Here is a 20,346-nt window from a genome sequence, read left to right on the forward strand (position 1 = left end):
AAGGGGTAAGAAAGAAATAAGATGGAAACAGTTTACCAAAAATAAAAATAGAACCGTGCTGAGGATGAAGGAAGTCAATTGGAAGAAAAGAACTGAAATATGGTATATGCCTGTTGCCTATTTTCGCTCTGTATTTTTGTATATTATTTTGATAATTGTTTTTCCTTTTCCTTTTTTCCTTTTTCCTTTTTATTTGTTTATTATTATTTTTATGTTTAGTTGTATGAGTGTGTTTGTGTTGTAAAATAAAATTTAATGTGTGTGTGTGTATCTCTATCTATCTATCTATCTATCTATCTATCTATCTAAAGAACATAAGGATCAGCCCAATGGCTCATCCAGTCCAGCGTCCTGTCCTCACAATGACCAACCAGATACCTGTAGGAAACACACAAGCAGGATTCGAACGCAAGAGCCTGCTCCCTTCCTGTGGTTTCCAGCAACTGGGATTCAGAACCATCACTGCCTCTGACTGTGGAGGCTGAGCAGAGCCATCAGGGCTAGGTGCCATCCGTAGCCCTCTCCTCCTCCATTAATGGCTTCCCCCAAGGAATTGTGGGTTCTGAGAGTGGTCAGGAGACCCCTGTTCCCTTCCCAGAGTTGGAGTTGACTCTTTATGAGCAAAAGCAGATTCTGGACAGGAGTGTAGGGCCTAATGAGCACAGCAACTCCGGCAGGTCTTGCCCCCTTGAAGTAGCTGCTGAGATTGCAGGACCCTGCCACCGCACAGCTGCCCAAGTCCCCTCCTCTCCAGGGGAGACTGCGCCTGCATGAGGCCAACCTCTCCTCCGCCCTGTTCATGCCTCTCCTAGTTCTGGGAGACAAGGCAGGAGGAGAGCTTGTCGCAGCAGGAGGAGGAGATATCCGTGACTCTGGACCAGCCAGACCCATCTCTGCCTCTTGGCCGCCCTCCTCTCCTGCCTCAGTTTCTGCCTCCGAGTCTGGACTGCTCTCTGCCACAGACTCTCCCCGCTCACTAGGCCCTGTTGCCTCTTCAGCTTCCACCTCCTCCTCTTCCCCATCTTCTCCCTCTGACCCTTTCATCACTGTCCCACCACCCCTCCGTGGGCTCTGAGCCTTCTTCCCGGGGGGGGGGGGGAGGGGGAGTTCCCAAGCTGGTTCCTCCCCCCCCCCATTCCTCTGTGTCCAACCAGGCCATGTCACCCAGTATATACAGGATGAGTCCTTTAAAAGAGGCCCCGTGGATACAGAGCACACATGTTCCACTGGGCCTCTTTTAAGAGACTCACCCTGTACTTTGATTGGCAGCAGCTGTGAAAGGGTCGTTCTTCTCACCTGCCACCTGAGACTTATTTTCTCCAGGTAAGTTGGGAACTGATCCTGGGACCCATATTAAGGAACATGGGGGATCTGCCTTATACCGAGTCAGACCACCGGTCTCCCAAGCTCACTGTTGTCTACACTGACTGGCAGCAGCGCTCCAGGATTTCAGACATGAACCATTCCCAACCCCGCCGGGAGATTCCAGTAGGATTTGAACCTGCATGCAGAGAAGATGCTCAGTTTACCAAGAGGCCTGTGTAGACACAGGGGCTGCCATGTTATTTCTGGAGGTAGTTACAAGGCTGCTGTAATATTTGACTCTACCAAAGATCTCATTTGGGGCGCCGATTCTTAGAGAGAGGTTGACTCTGCGAAGTCTGGACTGCTCTCTGCCACAGACTCTCCCCGCTCACTAAGCCCTGTTGCCTCTTCAGCTTCCAACACCTCCTCTTCCCAGTCTTCTCCCTCTGACCACCCATCATTATCCCACCACACCTCCCTGGGGTCTGAGCCTTCTTCGGGGGGGGGGGAGGGTTCCCCATTCCTCTGCATCCAACCCATCCATGTCATGTCATGGATGCTTTAGTTGAGACTCCTGCATCACAGGGGGTTGGACTAGATGACCCTTGGGGGGGGCGTCTCTTCCAATTCTACCATTCTGTGGTTTTCTTATCCCCTCTGGGAATTGTCACTTGGTGTGGGGAATAAAGCTCTCCTAACAACTGTCCCTGTTAAATATCTAGGCCTGGATCACTTCCTCAGCCTGTCACCTGCCTCCTTTCTCCGAGGAAGGACAGCTGTAACCTTTTCCAGCAAGCCACAACTCATCAGAAGATTTTTGGCTCTCTGGGTGACTTGCTTCGCCTCCTCGGGGCTTAGATGGTGCTGTCTTCCCTTCCTGCACTCCTGGATATGAAAACTGGAGATAGACAAGTTGGCTCATTGAGACCGTGGGGAGGAATAAAACCCAAAAGCCCCCCGCTATTGTCTTTAGTTGCACCAGGAAAAAAATGCCACGTTGTCTTGGAGGCAGTAAATTCTGAAATATGGTGGAAACTCGGTTTTCAAACGTAATCCGTTCCGGAAGACCGTTCGACTTCTGAAATGTTCGGAAACCGAGGGCTGTCGGCAAATTGAATTGAGAAAATTGGAAAACATGCAGCGGAAGCCGTTCGCCTTCCGAGGCACATTCGAAAACGGAAACATTTACTTCTGGGTTTTTGGCATTCGGGCTCCGAAACGTTTGTCAACGGAATTGTTTGAGAACCGAGGGTCTACTGTACCAGTTGCTGGAAAAGGAAGGGAGGGAGGGAGGGAGGGAGGGAGGGAAGGAAGGAAGGAAGGAAGGAAGGAAGGAAGGAAGGAAGGAAGGAAGGAAGGAAGGAAGGACAGTTACATGCATGTGAGGCGAGGAAGAGGTGACCTGTTAGAGGTTCATAATCGAAACAGGAGAGAATCTGTACCGGGTGGAACCCACAGAGAAGATGGAAACGATGTCTTCCCCAAGCTCAAGGGAGACGAGATTCCACAATGAGACCTCTGCCATTTGGCCAGCCATTTACCAGGAACCAACTATCCTGAGAGTGAACATTCTGAGTCTGACACGGAGGAGCCTCCGCAGAATGCTGCAGCACGATTGCTGACATGACCGAGGCCTTGTCAACAGATGACGTCTGTGCTCAAGAGATAATGCCTATTTGCTACTGGGCCAAATTCAAGCTGTTATTACATACTCATCAACTGTCCCGGAAAAACCGGGACATCCCATTCCCCCCTTCCTCCCCCCAAAATGTGGGAATTTGGGCTGCCGCAATCTCATGCTGTGATCTCACCCTTTTTTCAGAGCCGTGGTTTCATACAGCGCCCCCCTAAACATGTGTTTTTGGGTGTCGTGCCCCCTAAAAGCAGCATTGGGTGTTGTTGTTCTTTTGCAATCTCATGGAAAATGGTGTCCCAGTTTTTTGTCGCAAGATGTTGGAGGTTATGCTATTAGTGCACAACTTGGGACCAATTTACCTGCAAGATCACCTTATCCCAGGTGTTATGTATTGAAGTTCTCACCCTAGGCCACTAGGGGTGTGTGTATATAGTTCATTCTGCTGCAGTTTTCACTCAGGTCCGCACATGCAAATGTGGGATTGAAAGTGACGTTCAGGGATTGGGTAACTACAGAAAGTTGTTACTGTTGCTTTGTAGCTGAGTTCTATATAAGCAGGCTGCTGAGCCCTTCAGCTCACTTCTGTTCCAGCCTGAGAATAAACAAGAGCTGTTTGGAAATCACTGTGTCGTCTGCTGTGTCCACCCACAACTTAACACCAGGGGCCCCCATTCAGCCACTTCGACCGACGGAATTGGCACTGTTGACGTTTCCATATGACCCCTGTTTGCCATTTGTAACAACTCAAATCTTTTAGTGTGGCAGCACTAAAACACTTTGGAACTCCCTGCCTATTGATATCGGACAAGTGCCTTCACTATTCTTTTTCGGCACCTCCTAAAAAAAACATTTTTGTTTGGCCAGGCCTACCAAGGCGCATCATTAGATAACGTTCTGCTTATAAGATTTCCCCCAGTGGTTTTATTTGATCTGGTTCTGGCATGATTGAGGCCATTTTACGTATTACAGCACGAACAAACAGTCCGAAGTTCCAAAGATCAGCGTATTGCAACGATGGCGTTTTCGCACCTCTACTTTTAAACCTACGAAAAAATGTCAGATTTCTTGGTGTACATAGCAAAGTCAAAGCCATTCAGAGTTAAATGTGGCTTTAATTCCGCCCCCCCCCCGGCCATTCTTAATTTCCTTGTCCATTTTCCCACTGAAGCAATGCTCCATATTTTGCTGAACCAGCAAGGTTTTGCAACTGCCTTTCATATCTTTCCTGAATTGTGCAACGCTCAGCCTCACTGCTGCTAGCTTTGCTTTTTGAACCTATGTTGTTCCAGGGGGAAATATTCAATCCCGCTAGTTTGGGTGGGTGGGTGGGGGTCTGGCTCTATATATTTCCCCTCCAGATGTTTTGGACTAGAGTTCCCATCAACCCCAGACAGCAACGCCCAAACCCTTATATTACAGCTTGATCACTGAGATCATCTGCAGGAATGTCACTGGCAACAAGAGACTGGGCCTTTGGTGTCATTGACCCAATCCTGTGGAACTCTCTGCCACTATAAATTCAGCAGGTGCCTTCTGTGCCAACTTTTAAACACCGGCTAAAAAGCCTTCCTATTCCCTCAGGCTTAAGAAGGCAATTAAGGGCACAACTTTCCACCATAGCTGTATGATTTCTGATTTTAACTCCCCCCCCAAAAAAATGATTTGGATTCAATAAAGTGAACAATGGCAACAAAATCCTTAAAGAGATACCTAGAATTGATTCAAGAAGTTGACATCAGCATTAGGCCGAGGCAATGCAGCCAGATGGTTGAAGTATAATTAATGAAATTGTTGTTGCTGAGGTTGAACATTATCATTAAACTTATTATTCTAAAACATTTCAAAGAGCCCCAATTTTTCCGTAAATTGCTTAGGCTGGTTTTGTATGTAAGTTAACTGTTTAATAAGGTTTTTATCACATGGTTTTATGCAGTGCTTTTTTCTGGGGGTACGCATAACCCTAAACATTTTGTGTATCTGAGTTTGGCCTCATTGAGAGGCAATATTTCAATATGAGTAGGAAAAATGAGAGTACCCCTAAACATTTTTTTTTAAGAAAAAAGAGCACTGGTTTTATATACAGTTGTTTATGAAACCATACCCTCCAACATTTTCCCGATGAAAATAGGGACGTCCCATTCCATAATGATAACTTTACTATTTAAACCCCACACATCTTACTGGGTTGCTCCAGCCATTCCGGGCAGCTTCCAACATATAGAAAAATGTAATAAAACATTAAACATTTAAAAACTTCCCTATACAGGATTGCCTTCTGACAGCTCGGGGGGTTGGATAACTCCATCCCCTCCAATATTTCTCCAATGAAAATAGGAACGTCCTAAGAAAAAGTGGGACATTCCGGGATCAAATCAGAAAGCCGGGACAGCTTCTCTAAATCAGGGAATCCCTGGAAAATAGGGGCACTGGGGGTGTTTCTGGGCCCAATTCAAAGTGCTGGTTTTGACCTATCAAGCATTAAATGGCTCAGAACCCCAATACCTCAAGGTCTGCCTCCCCCCGTATGAACTGCCCTGGACCCCGAGATCACCCTCTGAGGCCCTCCTTCCTGTGTCTCCTCCTCAAGAGGTTAGGAGGGTGGCAACACGAGAACAGGGCCTTCTCTGCAGTGGCTCCCCGTTTGGGGAATGCTCTCCCCAGAGAGGTCCGTCTGGCTCCTTCATTATATACCTTTAAGTGCCAGATAGATGGCTGATAGAGTGATTTAGGGCATTTGAACGCCTTCAGTACTTTCCCTTGGTATAACAGGGTCCATGTTTGGTAACCCTGTCTTGTTTAACAATAAATAGCTCCAGTCACTGCTTTCTGTGCCTGTGGTTTATTTACTTTGGTTTTGTTTTATGTTTGTTTTTTGCTCAATGCTTTGACTTTTCGCAGTATATAAATACTTTTAGAAAGAAACTTGGAGCTCAACAGGTGGGGGGGGGAGTTGTTTTTGCTAAGAGGTCCTCATGGCAGAGAGTTCCCGCTTGTCCAACCCCCCCTCAAATTTGCGGGAAATGAAGAGTCAAGGTCCAGGGCCAGCGAAAGAGGGAGGGACATTCCCAGAGTCCTCATGACCACCCCCCTCCATCTTTAGGCTCTGAATGCAGAGTCAAACTGGCAGCCATGAAGACGTTTCGGCTGGTCCTGGTCTCTCTCTTCGCCTTTGCAGCTGTTGGCACAGGGCAGGTGAGCTTATTTTTTTTTGCAATGCTGTTATTGTTGTTGTTTAGCCGTTTAGTCGTGTCCAACTCTTCGTGACCCCATGGACCAGAGCACGCCAGGCACCCCTATCCTCCACTGCCTCCCGCAGTTTGGCCAAACTCATGCCAGTCCCTTCGAGAACACTGTCCAACCATCTCATCCTCTGTCGTCTCCTTCTCCTTGTGCCCTCCATCTTTCCCAACATCAGGGTCTTTTCTAGGGAGTCTTCTCTTCTCATGAGGTGGCCAAAGTACTGGAGCCTCAGCTTCAGGATCTGTCCTTCCATTGAGAGCATTTTCCCCTCCTGTGGCTACTGGGATTCAGAAACATTGCTATCTCCAACTGTGGGTTGTTGTTGTTGTTGTTGTTCAGTCGTTCAGTCGTGTCCGACTCTTCGTGACCCCATGGACCAGAGCACGACAGGCACGCCTATCCTTCACTGCCTCTCGCAGTTTGGCCAAACTCATGTTAGTAGCTTCGAGAACACTGTCCAACCATCTCGTCCTCTGTCGTCCCCTTCTCCTTGTGCCCTCCATCTTTCCCAACATCAGGGTCTTTTCCAGGGAGTCTTCTCTTCTCATGAGGTGGCCAAAGTACTGGAGCCTCAACTTCAGGATCTGTCCTTCCAGTGAGCACTCAGGGCTGATTTCCTTCAGAATGGATAGGTTTGATCTTCTTGCAGTCCATGGGACTCTCAAGAGTCTCCTCCAGCACCATAATTCAAAAGCATCCATTCTTCGGTGATCAGTCTTCTTTATGGTCCAGCTCTCACTTCCATAATGCTGCTAGTACTCTTATAGTATTTTAAATGTATGTGCACAGAGAACAGAAAGCGGACAGAGGAAAGTTCCCCTTCCTCTCTTTTTAGTTTAGAGATAAGGGGAGGAAGAGGCGACATGAGAGAAGTTTGTAAAATCACGGAGAAAACTTTTCCTCCCTCTCTCAAAAGACTAGAACTCGTAGGCACCGAGTGGAAGGTTGGAAGATTCAGAACGGGCTAAAGGACATACTACTTCATACAGCAGGTAGTTAAACTATGGAACCCCCTCCCACAAGAGGCAGCGATGGCCATCAACTTGGATGGCTTTACAAGAACCTAGAAAAGACCACAGTCAAGATAACATTTCGTCTTTTTCATAATTATTTCTATTAGTTTTCAACCACGACCCAATAATAGCCTCATCATAACAATTCCAATTTATAATACAATTAGTAATACCTATCATTCAACCAAATTATATAATTTAGATAAGGTGGGCCCCCCCCACATGCTAGAATTGATGGTTTTATTATTTTCTTTATTTCTGCATTCCAACATCTTCTTATTTTCAATTACATTAATAATCCCTTATACAACAACTGCAGTATTAACAACTTCCCTTCGCATTGACACATTAAATGATTTCTAAAACTACAAGTGAGGCACTCAAACTATATCCTTGCTCTTCCTGTGTGCGGCATTTATTCTGTCCATGGTGCTTCTTCCAGATAATATTTCATCTTAGACACCTATGAGAATACATAATACGCGAAGTGCATTTTACAAAATACGCTTTATCCCTGCATTGCAAGGGGCTGGACTAGATGCTCCTCTGGGTCCCTTCCAACTCTACAATTCTATGATTCTATGAGGAGGCAGCAAGGCTTCCGAATACCAGTTGCTGGAAGCCACAGGAGTTATTCTCATGCTCGGATCCTGCTTGTGGGTTTCTCATAAGCACCTGGCTGGCCACGGTGAAAACAGGATACTGGGCTCAATGGGTCCATGGCCTGATCCAGCAGCCAGATGCTTCTTATTCTCTTAGTTCCTAACCAAATGAAATTCTGGGTTCTCAACCGTGGAAGTTGTGCTCTCCAGTTCTGAAACCGAAGTGGCATCGGTTGTGGTTTCTCAGCGAAGAAGAGGCGAAAGCGCTCTGTGCATGCTCCGATGCCCTTTATTGTTGCCGGTTCTTCCTCGGTACTGAGCCCCAGCACAGCCAATATGACCCGCCAGTCTGAGCCCATCTTGTGGTTCAGTCGTTCAGTCGTGTCCGACTCTTCGTGACCCCATGGAGCAGAGCCCATCTTAAGCCACAGCAAAGAATCCATCAGACGTCAGAATGTTGCCTCTGGCTGGGTGACTCTCTGGTTTCCTGGATCCTGCACCATGCCAGCTTCCCAGAAAGCCCAGGGGCCTGAAGGGAGAGGACGGACTGTCCAGCACCTCTTCTGATATTTACCTGACCCTGATGCTGCCTGCAGGGCTTGTGCAATAACGCGCACCTTCTTCCAGGAACTCTGGACAGCAATTCGTGAAAGGGGCTGCAGCTCAGTGCCAGAGCTCAGGCTCACCTGCAGAGTCTGCCCGGACCAGGAAAAATGAGTCTTTGTAGGAATGGATAGGTAGCCGTGTTGGTCTGCCATAGTCAAATGAAAATTTAAAAAATTCCTTCCAGTAGCACCTTAGAGACCTACTAAGTTTGTTATTGGTGTGAGCTTTCGTGTGCATGCACACTTCTTCAGATACCAAAAAAAGATGCAGGAGAGGGTTAATGAGGTAAAGGTAAAGGGACCCCTGACCATTCGGTCCAGTCGTGTCCAACTCTGGGGTTGCGGCACTCATCTCGCTTTACTGGCCGAGGGAGCCGGTGTCCAGCTTCCGGGTCATGTGGCCAGCATGACCAAGCCGCTTCTGGTGAACCAGAGCAGTGCACGGAAATGCTGTTTACCTTCCCGCTGGAGCGGTACCTATTTATCTACTTGCACTTTGACGTGCTTTCGAACTGCTAGGTTGGCAGGAGCAGGGACCGAGCAACGGGAGCTCACCCCGTCATTGCGGGGATTCGAACCGCCGACCTTCTGATCGGCAAGCCGAGAGTTAGTGAAGGAGAGCCTTAAACCCCAATCAGCAGCAGCGTGGTAGATTCAAAGGAGCCCCATAGCGACGGCCCCAAGGAAAGGCAAAGAGCATAGGCTCTTCTGTTGAACTATCATGGCGACACCCACCACATCGAAGCAGCCAGAGTGGCGTTGCCAAATTCTCCTTGACGCAGGTGGAGCCAGTGGCTTCTGTGTTTGTGTCTCAAGATACAGATAGGTAGCCGTGTTGATCTGCCATAGTCAAAACAAAATAAAAAATTAAAAAAATTCCTTCCAGTAGCACCTTAGAGACCAACTAAGTTTGTTCTTGGTATGAGCTTTCGAGTGCATGCACACTTCTTCAGATACCAGATATCGGAAGAGCATCAGATACCGGATACCTGAAGATATCTGAAGAAGTGTGCATGCACTCGAAAGCTCATACCAAGAACAAACTTAGTTGGTCTCTAAGGTGCTACTGGAAGGAATTTTTTGTTTCATTTTGTTGTGTCTCAAGAGATTGTGAATCCACAGCAGGGCCATCCCTCCAAGAAGAGATGGAGATGGAGGACTGGTGGAGCCTCTCCGGAAAATATTCATTTTCTCCCCTTGGGATCTTCATCTCAGAATTATACAACGGTAAAGGCAATGCCCTGTTGTGCAATTGTATGGCACTCCAGATTTCATTCCTTCCGCAGGAGACTTCCAAGAGAAATGTCCAATCGGTGGAGGAGTCCATCTTGCCAGGCCGGGAGCCAAGCCTCCAGGTATGTCCGGGGCTGTGGGGGCTGGAAGGTGGGCAGAGGGAGCCCCCCTACCTTGTCCGGAGACCCCTCACTCCCTTGCCAGTAAAAGCAGCCTTGATATCCACTGGGTCAGCTTCACAATCCGGCAGCCCAAGAAGGTGGCCTGGAAACATTGCCTGTCCCTGACTCTCTTTTGGCTCCAGCGCGGAGATTTCCCCCTTCCTGTTCCTGCCTGAGCGATGGGCTGGCTGTGGGACAGCACTTTGATGGTCTTTTTCCCTCCATGGACAGGTGCAGAGAGAAACAGGTTCACCCCTAAGGCGGAGGTTCTGTCCTGGTTGTTTCACACCTCTTGAACTGGTAAGCACAAAGGGAGGAGGAGAGGTGCTGAGTTTTCTCTGAGCTGCCCCTCTGTGGACACAGAGACGGATTGGGAGCCAGCGGATTTGAAAACGTAAATGAAGGAAGAGCCATAGAGATACAGTGGCACCTTGGTTCTCAAACTTAATCCGTTCCGGAAGTCCGTTCCAAATCCAAAGCGTTCCAAAAGCAGGGCGCCTTTTCCCATAGAAAGCAATGCAAAAAGGATTAATCCATTCCGGGCTTTAAAAAACCACCCCTAAAACAGCAATTTAACATGATTTTTGCTATCTAACGCAGGCTTCCTCAACCTCGGCCCTCCAGATGTTTTTGGCCGACAACTCCCATGATCCCTAGCTAGCAGGACCAGTGGTCAGGGGTGATGGGAATTGTAGTCTCAAAACATCTGGAGGGCCGAGTTTGAGGAAGTCTGAGTTAACGGGACCATTGATCCATGAAAGGAAAGCAATAAACAATGTACTACAGTCACACTCTGTGAGGTGAGTGAGGCTGAGGGACTCCAGAGAAGTGTGACTAGCCCAAGTTCACCCAGCAGCTGGATGTGGAGGAGCGGGGAATCGAACCCGGTTCACCAGATTATGAGTGTTCCGCTCTTAACCACTACACCACACTGGCTCTCAGAAGATGGAAAGCTGGGGGGGGGGTGTCTCTCTCAGGAAATGCTCCTTTCCCCCCACCCCTCCATTTGACCTAAGCATTATACCGTCTTGCATTGCAGAGCCCTGGGCAGGAAGATGCAGGTCGCATTGAGATTAAGGTGCCCACCTTGCCAGCCCTTGAGCGAAGCCAGCAGGTATGTCTGGGCCTGGGGGGAGTTGGGAGAAGGAACCCCTGTATTGTGGGGAGTCCAGCCTAAGAGATGCTTAGGCAAGGCTCTCGTTCACGGGTGGAAGAGGAGTCCTTGTGGGAATGAAGGCAAGGAAGGGGATTATTCCAGGTTGAGGGGATGGCAAATCTGAGCCTTCCAGAGGCTGCGGGAGAGAGTAGGGACTCATCCAGCCCTCTGTTTGTGGCACACTTCCTGGGCCCAGGTATTTCAGAAGCATCTCTGCCTCCGACTATGCGGGCAAAACATGGTCTTTGTGGCTCCTGGCTGTCGATAGGCTTCTCCTCCACTATCTTTTAATGGCCAATGGTCATTAACACCTCCTGTGCCCCAGTGCCACCTCCTTGCCTCTAAGTGCTACTCCCCAAGTAATCCCACTGCCCATAATTTAATAAATCATATGAAACTATTGAGTTCAGCAAGAATGTTTTAAGCAGGTCTCTAAAAGAGCACATCGAAGGTGCTTGGTTAGCGTCAAGAGGCAGGGAGTTCCGTAGGGTCCATGCTGCTTTCAAATGTGGGGGCATGTTGGTGTGCCGGCCGCCCAGACTGAATCCCTGCCTCGGATGCCGCACAGCTTTGTCTGACGGCAACCAAGGCTAGACAATCAGCCCTCGGCGCTGCCAAATTCTCCTTGACGCAGGGGGAGCCAGTGGCTTCTGGGTTTGTGTCTCAAGAGATTGTGAATCCACAACAGGGCCATCCCTCCAAGGAGAGGAGATGGAGGACTTGTGGAGTCGCTCGGAAAAAAGTTTCATTTTCTCCCCTTGGGATCTTCGTCTCAGCATTATACAGTGTTGAAACTGTAAAGGTAAAGGTAAAGGGACCCCTGACCATTAGGTCCAGTCGTGTCTGACTCTGGGGTTGCAGCGCTCATCTTGCGTTACTGGCCAAGGGAGCCGGCATACAGCTTCCGGGTCATGTGGCCAGCATGACTATGCCGCCTCTGGCGAACCAGAGCAGCGCACAGAAACGCCGTTTATCTTCCCGCCGGAGCAGTACCTATTTATCTACTTGCACTTTGACGTGCTTTTGAACTGCTAGGTTGGCAGGAGCTGGGACCGAGCAACGGGAGCTCACCCCATCATTGCGGGGATTCGAACCGCCAACCTTCTGATCAGCAAGCCCTAGGCTCTGTGGTTTAACCCACAGCTCCACCCGCACCCCTGTGCAATTGTATGGCATTCCAAATTCCATTCCTTCCGCAGGAGGCTCCCAAGAGAAATGTCCAATCGGTGGAGGAGTCCATCTTGCCAGCCCGGGAGCCAAGCCTCCAGGTATGTCCGGGGCTGTGGGGGCTGGAAGGTGGGCAGAGGGAGCCCCCCGGCCTTGTCCGGAGACCCCTCACTCCCTTGCCAGTAAAAGCACCCTTGATATCCACTGGGTCAGCTTCACAATCCGGCAGCCCAAGAAGATGGCCTGGAAACATTGCCTGTCCCTGACTCTGTTTTGGCTCCAGCGCGGAGATTTCCCCCTTCCTGTTCCTGCCTGAGCGATGGGCTGGCTGTGGGACAGCACTTTGATGGTCTTTTTCCCTCCCTGAACAGGTGCAGGGAGAAACAGGTTCACCCCCAAGGCGGAGGCTCTGTCCTGGTTGTTTCACAGCTCTTGAACTGGTAAGCACAAAGGGAGGAAGAGAGGTGCTGAGTTTTCTCTTAGCTGCCCCTCTGTGGACACAGAGACAGATTGGCAGCTAGCAGGTTTGAAAAGGTAAATGAAGGAAGAGGCATAGAGATACAGTGGTAAATTGGTTCTCAAACTTAATCTGTTCCGGAAGTCTGTTCCAAATCCAAAGCGTTCCAAAAGCAGGGCGCCTATTCCCATAGAAAGCAATGCAAAACGGAGTAATCCGTTCCAGGCTTTTAAAAACCACCACTAAAACAGCAATTTCACATGATTTTTGCTATCTAACGCAGGCTTCCTCAACCTCGGCCCTCTAGATGTTTTTGGCCGACAACTCCCATGATCCCTAGCTAGCAGGACCAGTGGTCAGGGGTGATGGGAATTGTAGTCTCAAAACATCTGGAGGGCCGAGTTTGAGGAAGTCTGAGTTAACGGGACCATTGATCCATGAAAGGAAAGCAATAAACAATGTACTACAGTCACACTCTGTGAGGTGAGTGAGGCTGAGGGACTCCAGAGAAGTGTGACTAGCCCAAGTTCACCCAGCAGCTGGATGTGGAGGAGCGGGGAATCGAACCCGGTTCACCAGATTATGAGTGTTCCGCTCTTAACCACTACACCACACTGGCTCTCAGAAGATGGAAAGCTGGGGGGGGGGGGTGTCTCTCTCAGGAAATGCTCCTTTCCCCCCACCCCTCCATTTGACCTAAGCATTATACCGTCTTGCATTGCAGAGCCCTGGGCAGGAAGATGCAGGTCGCATTGAGATTAAGGTGCCCACCTTGCCAGCCCTTGAGCGAAGCCAGCAGGTATGTCTGGGCCTGGGGGGAGTTGGGAGAAGGAACCCCTGTATTGTGGGGAGTCCAGCCTAAGAGATGCTTAGGCAAGGCTCTCGTTCACGGGTGGAAGAGGAGTCCTTGTGGGAATGAAGGCAAGGAAGGGGATTATTCCAGGTTGAGGGGATGGCAAATCTGAGCCTTCCAGAGGCTGCGGGAGAGAGTAGGGACTCATCCAGCCCTCTGTTTGTGGCACACTTCCTGGGCCCAGGTATTTCAGAAGCATCTCTGCCTCCGACTATGCGGGCAAAACATGGTCTTTGTGGCTCCTGGCTGTCGATAGGCTTCTCCTCCACTATCTTTTAATGGCCAATGGTCATTAACACCTCCTGTGCCCCAGTGCCACCTCCTTGCCTCTAAGTGCTACTCCCCAAGTAATCCCACTGCCCATAATTTAATAAATCATATGAAACTATTGAGTTCAGCAAGAATGTTTTAAGCAGGTCTCTAAAAGAGCACATCGAAGGTGCTTGGTTAGCGTCAAGAGGCAGGGAGTTCCGTAGGGTCCATGCTGCTTTCAAATGTGGGGGCATGTTGGTGTGCCGGCCGCCCAGACTGAATCCCTGCCTCGGATGCCGCACAGCTTTGTCTGACGGCAACCAAGGCTAGACAATCAGCCCTCGGCGCTGCCAAATTCTCCTTGACGCAGGGGGAGCCAGTGGCTTCTGGGTTTGTGTCTCAAGAGATTGTGAATCCACAACAGGGCCATCCCTCCAAGGAGAGGAGATGGAGGACTTGTGGAGTCGCTCGGAAAAAAGTTTCATTTTCTCCCCTTGGGATCTTCGTCTCAGCATTATACAGTGTTGAAACTGTAAAGGTAAAGGTAAAGGGACCCCTGACCATTAGGTCCAGTCGTGTCTGACTCTGGGGTTGCAGCGCTCATCTTGCGTTACTGGCCAAGGGAGCCGGCATACAGCTTCCGGGTCATGTGGCCAGCATGACTATGCCGCCTCTGGCGAACCAGAGCAGCGCACAGAAACGCCGTTTATCTTCCCGCCGGAGCAGTACCTATTTATCTACTTGCACTTTGACGTGCTTTTGAACTGCTAGGTTGGCAGGAGCTGGGACCGAGCAACGGGAGCTCACCCCATCATTGCGGGGATTCGAACCGCCAACCTTCTGATCAGCAAGCCCTAGGCTCTGTGGTTTAACCCACAGCTCCACCCGCACCCCTGTGCAATTGTATGGCATTCCAAATTCCATTCCTTCCGCAGGAGGCTCCCAAGAGAAATGTCCAATCGGTGGAGGAGTCCATCTTGCCAGCCCGGGAGCCAAGCCTCCAGGTATGTCCGGGGCTGTGGGGGCTGGAAGGTGGGCAGAGGGAGCCCCCCGGCCTTGTCCGGAGACCCCTCACTCCCTTGCCAGTAAAAGCACCCTTGATATCCACTGGGTCAGCTTCACAATCCGGCAGCCCAAGAAGATGGCCTGGAAACATTGCCTGTCCCTGACTCTGTTTTGGCTCCAGCGCGGAGATTTCCCCCTTCCTGTTCCTGCCTGAGCGATGGGCTGGCTGTGGGACAGCACTTTGATGGTCTTTTTCCCTCCCTGAACAGGTGCAGGGAGAAACAGGTTCACCCCCAAGGCGGAGGCTCTGTCCTGGTTGTTTCACAGCTCTTGAACTGGTAAGCACAAAGGGAGGAAGAGAGGTGCTGAGTTTTCTCTTAGCTGCCCCTCTGTGGACACAGAGACAGATTGGCAGCTAGCAGGTTTGAAAAGGTAAATGAAGGAAGAGGCATAGAGATACAGTGGTAAATTGGTTCTCAAACTTAATCTGTTCCGGAAGTCTGTTCCAAATCCAAAGCGTTCCAAAAGCAGGGCGCCTATTCCCATAGAAAGCAATGCAAAACGGAGTAATCCGTTCCAGGCTTTTAAAAACCACCACTAAAACAGCAATTTCACATGATTTTTACGATCTAACGCAGGCTTCCTCAAACTCGGCCCTCCAGATGTTTTTGGCCTGTTTTTAATATATATATTAAAAGCGGTTTACAAAAAATGAAACAATAGATTAAATAACAAATCCACTATGGGAGTTGAAAACATGTGGAAAGTTACATCATAAAACAGGCTGAAACAAACACTGACTTTCTAAGCATCCAGACAGGCTTGTCCAAGCAAGAATGTTTTAAGCAGGTCTCAAAAAGAGCACGGCGAAGGTGCTTGGTTGGCGTCAAGAGGCAGAGAGTTCCGTAGGGTCCGTGCTGCTTTCAAATGTGGGGGCAAGTTGGTGTGCCTGCCGCCCAGACTGAATCCCTGCCTCGGATGCCGCACAGCTTTGTCTGACGGCAACCAAGGCTAGACAATCAGCCCTCGGCGCTGCCAAATTCTCCTTGACGCAGGGGGAGCCAGTGGCTTCTGGGTTTGTGTCTCAAGAGATTGTGAATCCACAGCAGGGCCATCCCTCAAAGGAGAGGAGATGGAGGACTGGTGGAGCCGCTCGGGAAAAGTTTCATTTTCTCCGCTTGGGATCTTCGTCTCAGCATTATACATTGTTGAAATGCAATGCCCTGTTGTGCAACTGTAAAGGTAAAGGTAAAGGGACCCCTGACCATTAGGTCCAGTCGTGTCTGACTCTGGGGTGGCAGCGCTCATCTCGCTTTATTGGCCAAGGGAGGCGGCATACAGCTTCCGGGTCATGTGGCCAGCATGACTAAGGCGCTTCTGGCGAACCAGAGCAGCGCACGGAAACGCTGTCTACCTTCCCGCCAGAGTGGTACCTATTTATCTACTTGCACTTTGGCGTGCTTTCAAACTGCTAGGTTGGCAGGAGCTGGGACCGAGCAACGGGAGCTCACCCTGCCGCGGGGATTCGAACCGCCGACCTTCTGATCAGCCAGCCCTAGGGCTCTGTGGTTTAACCCACAGCTCCACCCGCACTCCTCTGCGATTGTATGGCATTCCAAATCCCATTCCTTCCGCAGGAGGATTCCAAGAGAAACGTCCGATCGGTGGAGGAGTCCATAATGCCAGGCCAGGAGCCAAGCCTCCACGTATGTCTGGGGCTGTGGGGGCTGGAAGGTGGGCAGAGGGAGCCCCCCGGCCTTGTCCGGAGACCCCTCACTCCCTTGCCATCAAAAGCACCCTTGATATCCACTGGGTCAGCTTCACAATCCGGCAGCCCAAGAAGATGGCCTGGAAACATTGCCTGTCCCTGACTCTGTTTTGGCTCCAGCGCGGAGATTTCTCTCTGCCTGTTCCTGCCTGAGCGATGGGCTGGCTGTGGGACAGCACTTTGATGGTCTTTTTCCCTCCATGGACAGGTGCAGGGAGAAACAGGTTCATCCGCAATGGTTCTTCCGTGGTGGCGCTGTTTCAGACCTGGTTGTTTCTCAGTTTTTAATCAGGTAAGCCCAAAGGGAGGAGGAGAGGTGCTGAGTTTTCTCTGAGCTGCCCCTCTGTGGACACAGAGACAGACGGGCAGCTAGCAGGTTTGAAAAGGTAAATGAACGAAGAGCCATAGAGATACAGTGGCACCTTGGTTCTCAAACTTAATCCATTCCGGATGTCCGTTCCAAAACCAAAGCGTTCCAAAAGCAAGGTGCATTTCTCATAAAAGCATTGCAAAACGGATTAATCCGTTCCAGACTTTAAAAAAACCACCCCTAAAACAGCAATTTAACATGGATTTTACTATCCAACGAGACCCATTGACCCATGAAATGAAAGCAATAATCAATGTACTGCAGTCACACAATCCATCAATCAATCAGTAGCTAAACCGGGTTCCACACAGTCACAAAAACGAAAAGAAAAAGGCGCAAAAACACAAAACAAATATCAAAAACAGGCAGATCTCAGCGTAACTCTCAAAACGGAGAATGTTCGGCTTCAGGAAAAATGTTCTCAAACCGAAAAGCTTACTTCCGGGTTTGCAGTGCTTGGGTTCCAAGTTGTTTGAGAACCAAGGCGTTTGAGAACCAAGGTAGCACTGCAATGGTTGGAAAGATTCCATTCTGTGCAGATGCTCATACCTCTTTCTCAAATGACAGTTCTTCAGGGTTTTAATTGGGGTTTTGGAAAATATCCCCTGTGGGCGGGGAATGGCAATGTGACTGCCACCCAGGCTAGCCAATCAGCGCTCTGCACAGCCAGCTGCTTCTGGCTTTGCGTCTTAACCCACAGCTGGTTTGCCACTCCAAGGACAGAAGATGGACAGCTGGGGGGGGGGGAGTCTCTCAGGAAATGCTCTCCCCCCCCCCCATCCCTCCACTTGGCCTAAGCATTATACCATCCTGCATTGCAGGGCCCTGTGGAGGAAGACCGAGATCACATTGGGATTGGGTTGCCCACCTGGCCACCCCTGGAGCAAAGCCAGCAGGTACGTCTGGGCCTGGGGGGGGGGAGAGTTGGGAGAAGGAACCCCTGTCTTGTGGGGAGTCCAGCCTAAGAGATGTTTGCCCAGCTTGGCAAGGCTTTCATGCACGGGTGGAAGAGGAGTCCTTGTGAGAATGAAGGAAAGAAGGGGAGCCAGCATACAGCTTCCGGGTCATGTGGCCAGCATGACTAAGGCGCCTCTGGCGAACCAGAGCAGCGCACGGAAACGCCGTTTACCTTCCCGCTGGAGTGGTACCTATTTATCTACTTGCACTTTGACGTGCTTTCGAACTGCTAGGTAGGCAGGAGCTGGGATCGAGCAACGGGAGCTCACCCTTCCGTGGGGATTTGAACCGCCAACCTTCTGATCAGCAAGCCCTAGGGCTCTGTGGTTTAACCCACAGCTCCACCCGCACCCCTGTGCAATTGTATGGCATTCCAAATCCCATTCCTTCCGCAGGAGGCTTCCAAGAGAAACGTCCGATCGGTGGAGGAGTCCATCATGCCAGGCGGGGAGCCAAGCCTCCACGTATGTCTGGGGCTGTGGGGGCTGGAAGGTGGGCAGAGGGAGCCCCCCGGCCTTGTCCGGAGATCCCTCACTCCCTTGCCAGTAAAAGCACCCTTGATATCCGCTGGGTCAGCTTCACAATCCGGCAGCCCAAGAAGGTGGCCTGGAAACATTGCCTGTCCCTGGCTCTGTTTTGGCTCCAGCGCGGAGATTTCCCCCTGCCTGTTCCTGCCTGAGCGATGGGCTGGCTGTGGGACAGCACTTTGATGGTCTTTTCCCCTCCGTGAAAAGGTGCAGGTGCAGGGAGAAACAGATTCACCAGCAAGGCGGACGTATTGTTCCAGATCTGGTTGTTACTCAGCTCTTAATCCGGTAAGCCCAAAGGGAGGAGGAGAGGTGCTGAGTTTTCCCTGAGCTGCCCCTCTGTGGACACAGAGACAGACGGGCAGCTAGCAGGTTTGAAAAGGTAAATGAAGGAAGAACCATAGAAATACAGTGGTAAACTGGTTCTCAAACTTAATCCGTTCCGGCAGTCCGTTCCAAAACCAAAGCGTTCCAAAAGCAAGGTGCATTTCCCATAAAAGCAATGCAAAACAGATTAATCCGTTCCAGGCTTTTAAAAACAATCTCTAAAACAGCAATTTGACATGGATTTTACTATCCAACGAGACCCATTGACCCATGAAATGAAAGCAGTAATCAATGTACTGCAGTCACACAATCCATCAATCAATCAGTAGCTAAACCGGGTTCCACACAGTCACAAAAACGAAAAGAAAAAGGCGCAAAAAACACAAAACAAATATCAAAAAGAGGCAGACCTCCGCGTAACACTCAAAACGGAGAATGTTCGGCTTCCGAAAAATGTTCTCAAACCGAAACGCTTACTTCTGGGTTTGCAGTGCTTGGGTTCCAAGTTGTTGAGAACCAAGGTAGCACTGCAATGGTTGGAAAGATTCCATTCTGTGCAGATGCTCATACCTCTTTCTCAAATGACAGTTCTTCAGGGTTTTAAATGGGGTTTTGGAAAATATCCCCTGTGGGCGGGGAATGGCTGTGTGACTGCCACCCAGGCTAGCCAATCAGCGCTCTGCACAGCCAGCTGCTTCTGGCTTTGCGTCTTAACCCACAGCTGGTTTGCCACTCCAAGGACAGAAGATGGACAGCTGGGGGGGGGGAAGTCTCTCCGGAAATGCTCTCTTCCCCCCCCCCATCCCTCCACTTGGCCTAAGCATTATACCGTCCTGCATTGCAGGTCCCTGTGCAGGAAGACCCAGGTCACTTTGTGGTTGAGCTGTCCACCTTGCCACCCCTGGAGCGAAGGTTGCAGGTATGTCTGGGCCTGGGGTGGGGGGTGGGAGAAGGAACCCCTGTCTTGTGGGGAGTCCAGCCTAAGAGATGTTTGGCCAGCTTGGCAAGGCTCTCATTCACGGGTGGAAGAGGAGTCCTTTTGGGAATGAAGGCAAGGAAGGGGATTATTCCAGGTTGAGGGGATGTCAAATCTGAGCCTTCCAGAGGCTGCAGGAGAGAGTAGGGACTCATCCAGCCCTGTGTTTGTGGCGCACTTCCTAGGCACAGGTATTTCAGAAGCACCTCTGCCTCTGACGATGGAGGCAACGCATGGCCCTTGTGGCTAGTGGCCGTTGACAGGCCTCTCCTCCACCCTCTTTTATTTATTTTTTGTTATAATTTTTTAGTTAGATTTTCAAAAATAAAGAGAGAGAGAGAGATAAATTTACATCAAAAGATCATCCACATTCCACACATTGAGATTTCTCTGAATCTCCTGACTTTTCCCCCCCCCCATCCCCTCCGTGGGCCCTCTTAATTCTATTTTTAACTTCATATCAATCATTCTCATCTTCCTAAGTTATCTATTCTTTCTGATACATCACAAGTTTATTTAGAACCCTCCTAATGTTTTAACCTGTTTGCAATAATTCTGTATATACGTTATAAGCATTTCCCATTCTTTTTTAAATTTATTGTCGTCTTGGTCCCTGAGCTTCCCAGTTAATGTTGCCATTTCGGCAGAGTCCGTCCACTTGGTTTGCCATTCTTCTCTGGTCAGGGCTGTCTCTTCCTTCCATCTCTGGACTAGCAACATCCGAGTGGCTGTTGTA

General features: G+C 49.9%; 1 protein-coding gene across 5 annotated transcripts; it reads left to right on the forward strand.

Moving 5' to 3' along the window:
- Positions 1-5,888: 5,888 nt before the first annotated feature.
- On the forward strand, positions 5,889-19,727 carry LOC117056087. 5 transcript variants are annotated; one of them, XM_033166153.1, is made up of 15 exons: positions 5,889-6,133; positions 9,688-9,756; positions 10,027-10,095; positions 10,835-10,909; positions 12,151-12,219; positions 12,490-12,558; positions 13,300-13,374; positions 14,616-14,684; positions 14,955-15,023; positions 16,323-16,391; positions 16,662-16,745; positions 17,645-17,719; positions 18,176-18,244; positions 18,515-18,595; positions 19,479-19,727. In XM_033166153.1, exons 1-15 carry the CDS (start codon positions 6,071-6,073, stop codon positions 19,710-19,712), a joined length of 1,239 nt encoding a protein of 412 aa, XP_033022044.1. In that variant the 5' UTR covers positions 5,889-6,070; the 3' UTR covers positions 19,713-19,727. The 5 variants fall into 5 exon arrangements, with proteins under 5 accessions (XP_033022044.1, XP_033022047.1, XP_033022049.1 ...); XM_033166156.1 differs by lacking the exons at positions 16,662-16,745; positions 17,645-17,719; positions 18,176-18,244; XM_033166158.1 differs by lacking the exons at positions 16,323-16,391; positions 16,662-16,745; positions 17,645-17,719.
- The last annotated feature ends 619 nt before the right edge of the window (positions 19,728-20,346 follow it).

Source organism: Lacerta agilis, chromosome 12 (genome assembly GCF_009819535.1).
Source record: "Lacerta agilis isolate rLacAgi1 chromosome 12, rLacAgi1.pri, whole genome shotgun sequence".
Lineage (NCBI taxonomy): Eukaryota > Metazoa > Chordata > Lepidosauria > Squamata > Lacertidae > Lacerta > Lacerta agilis.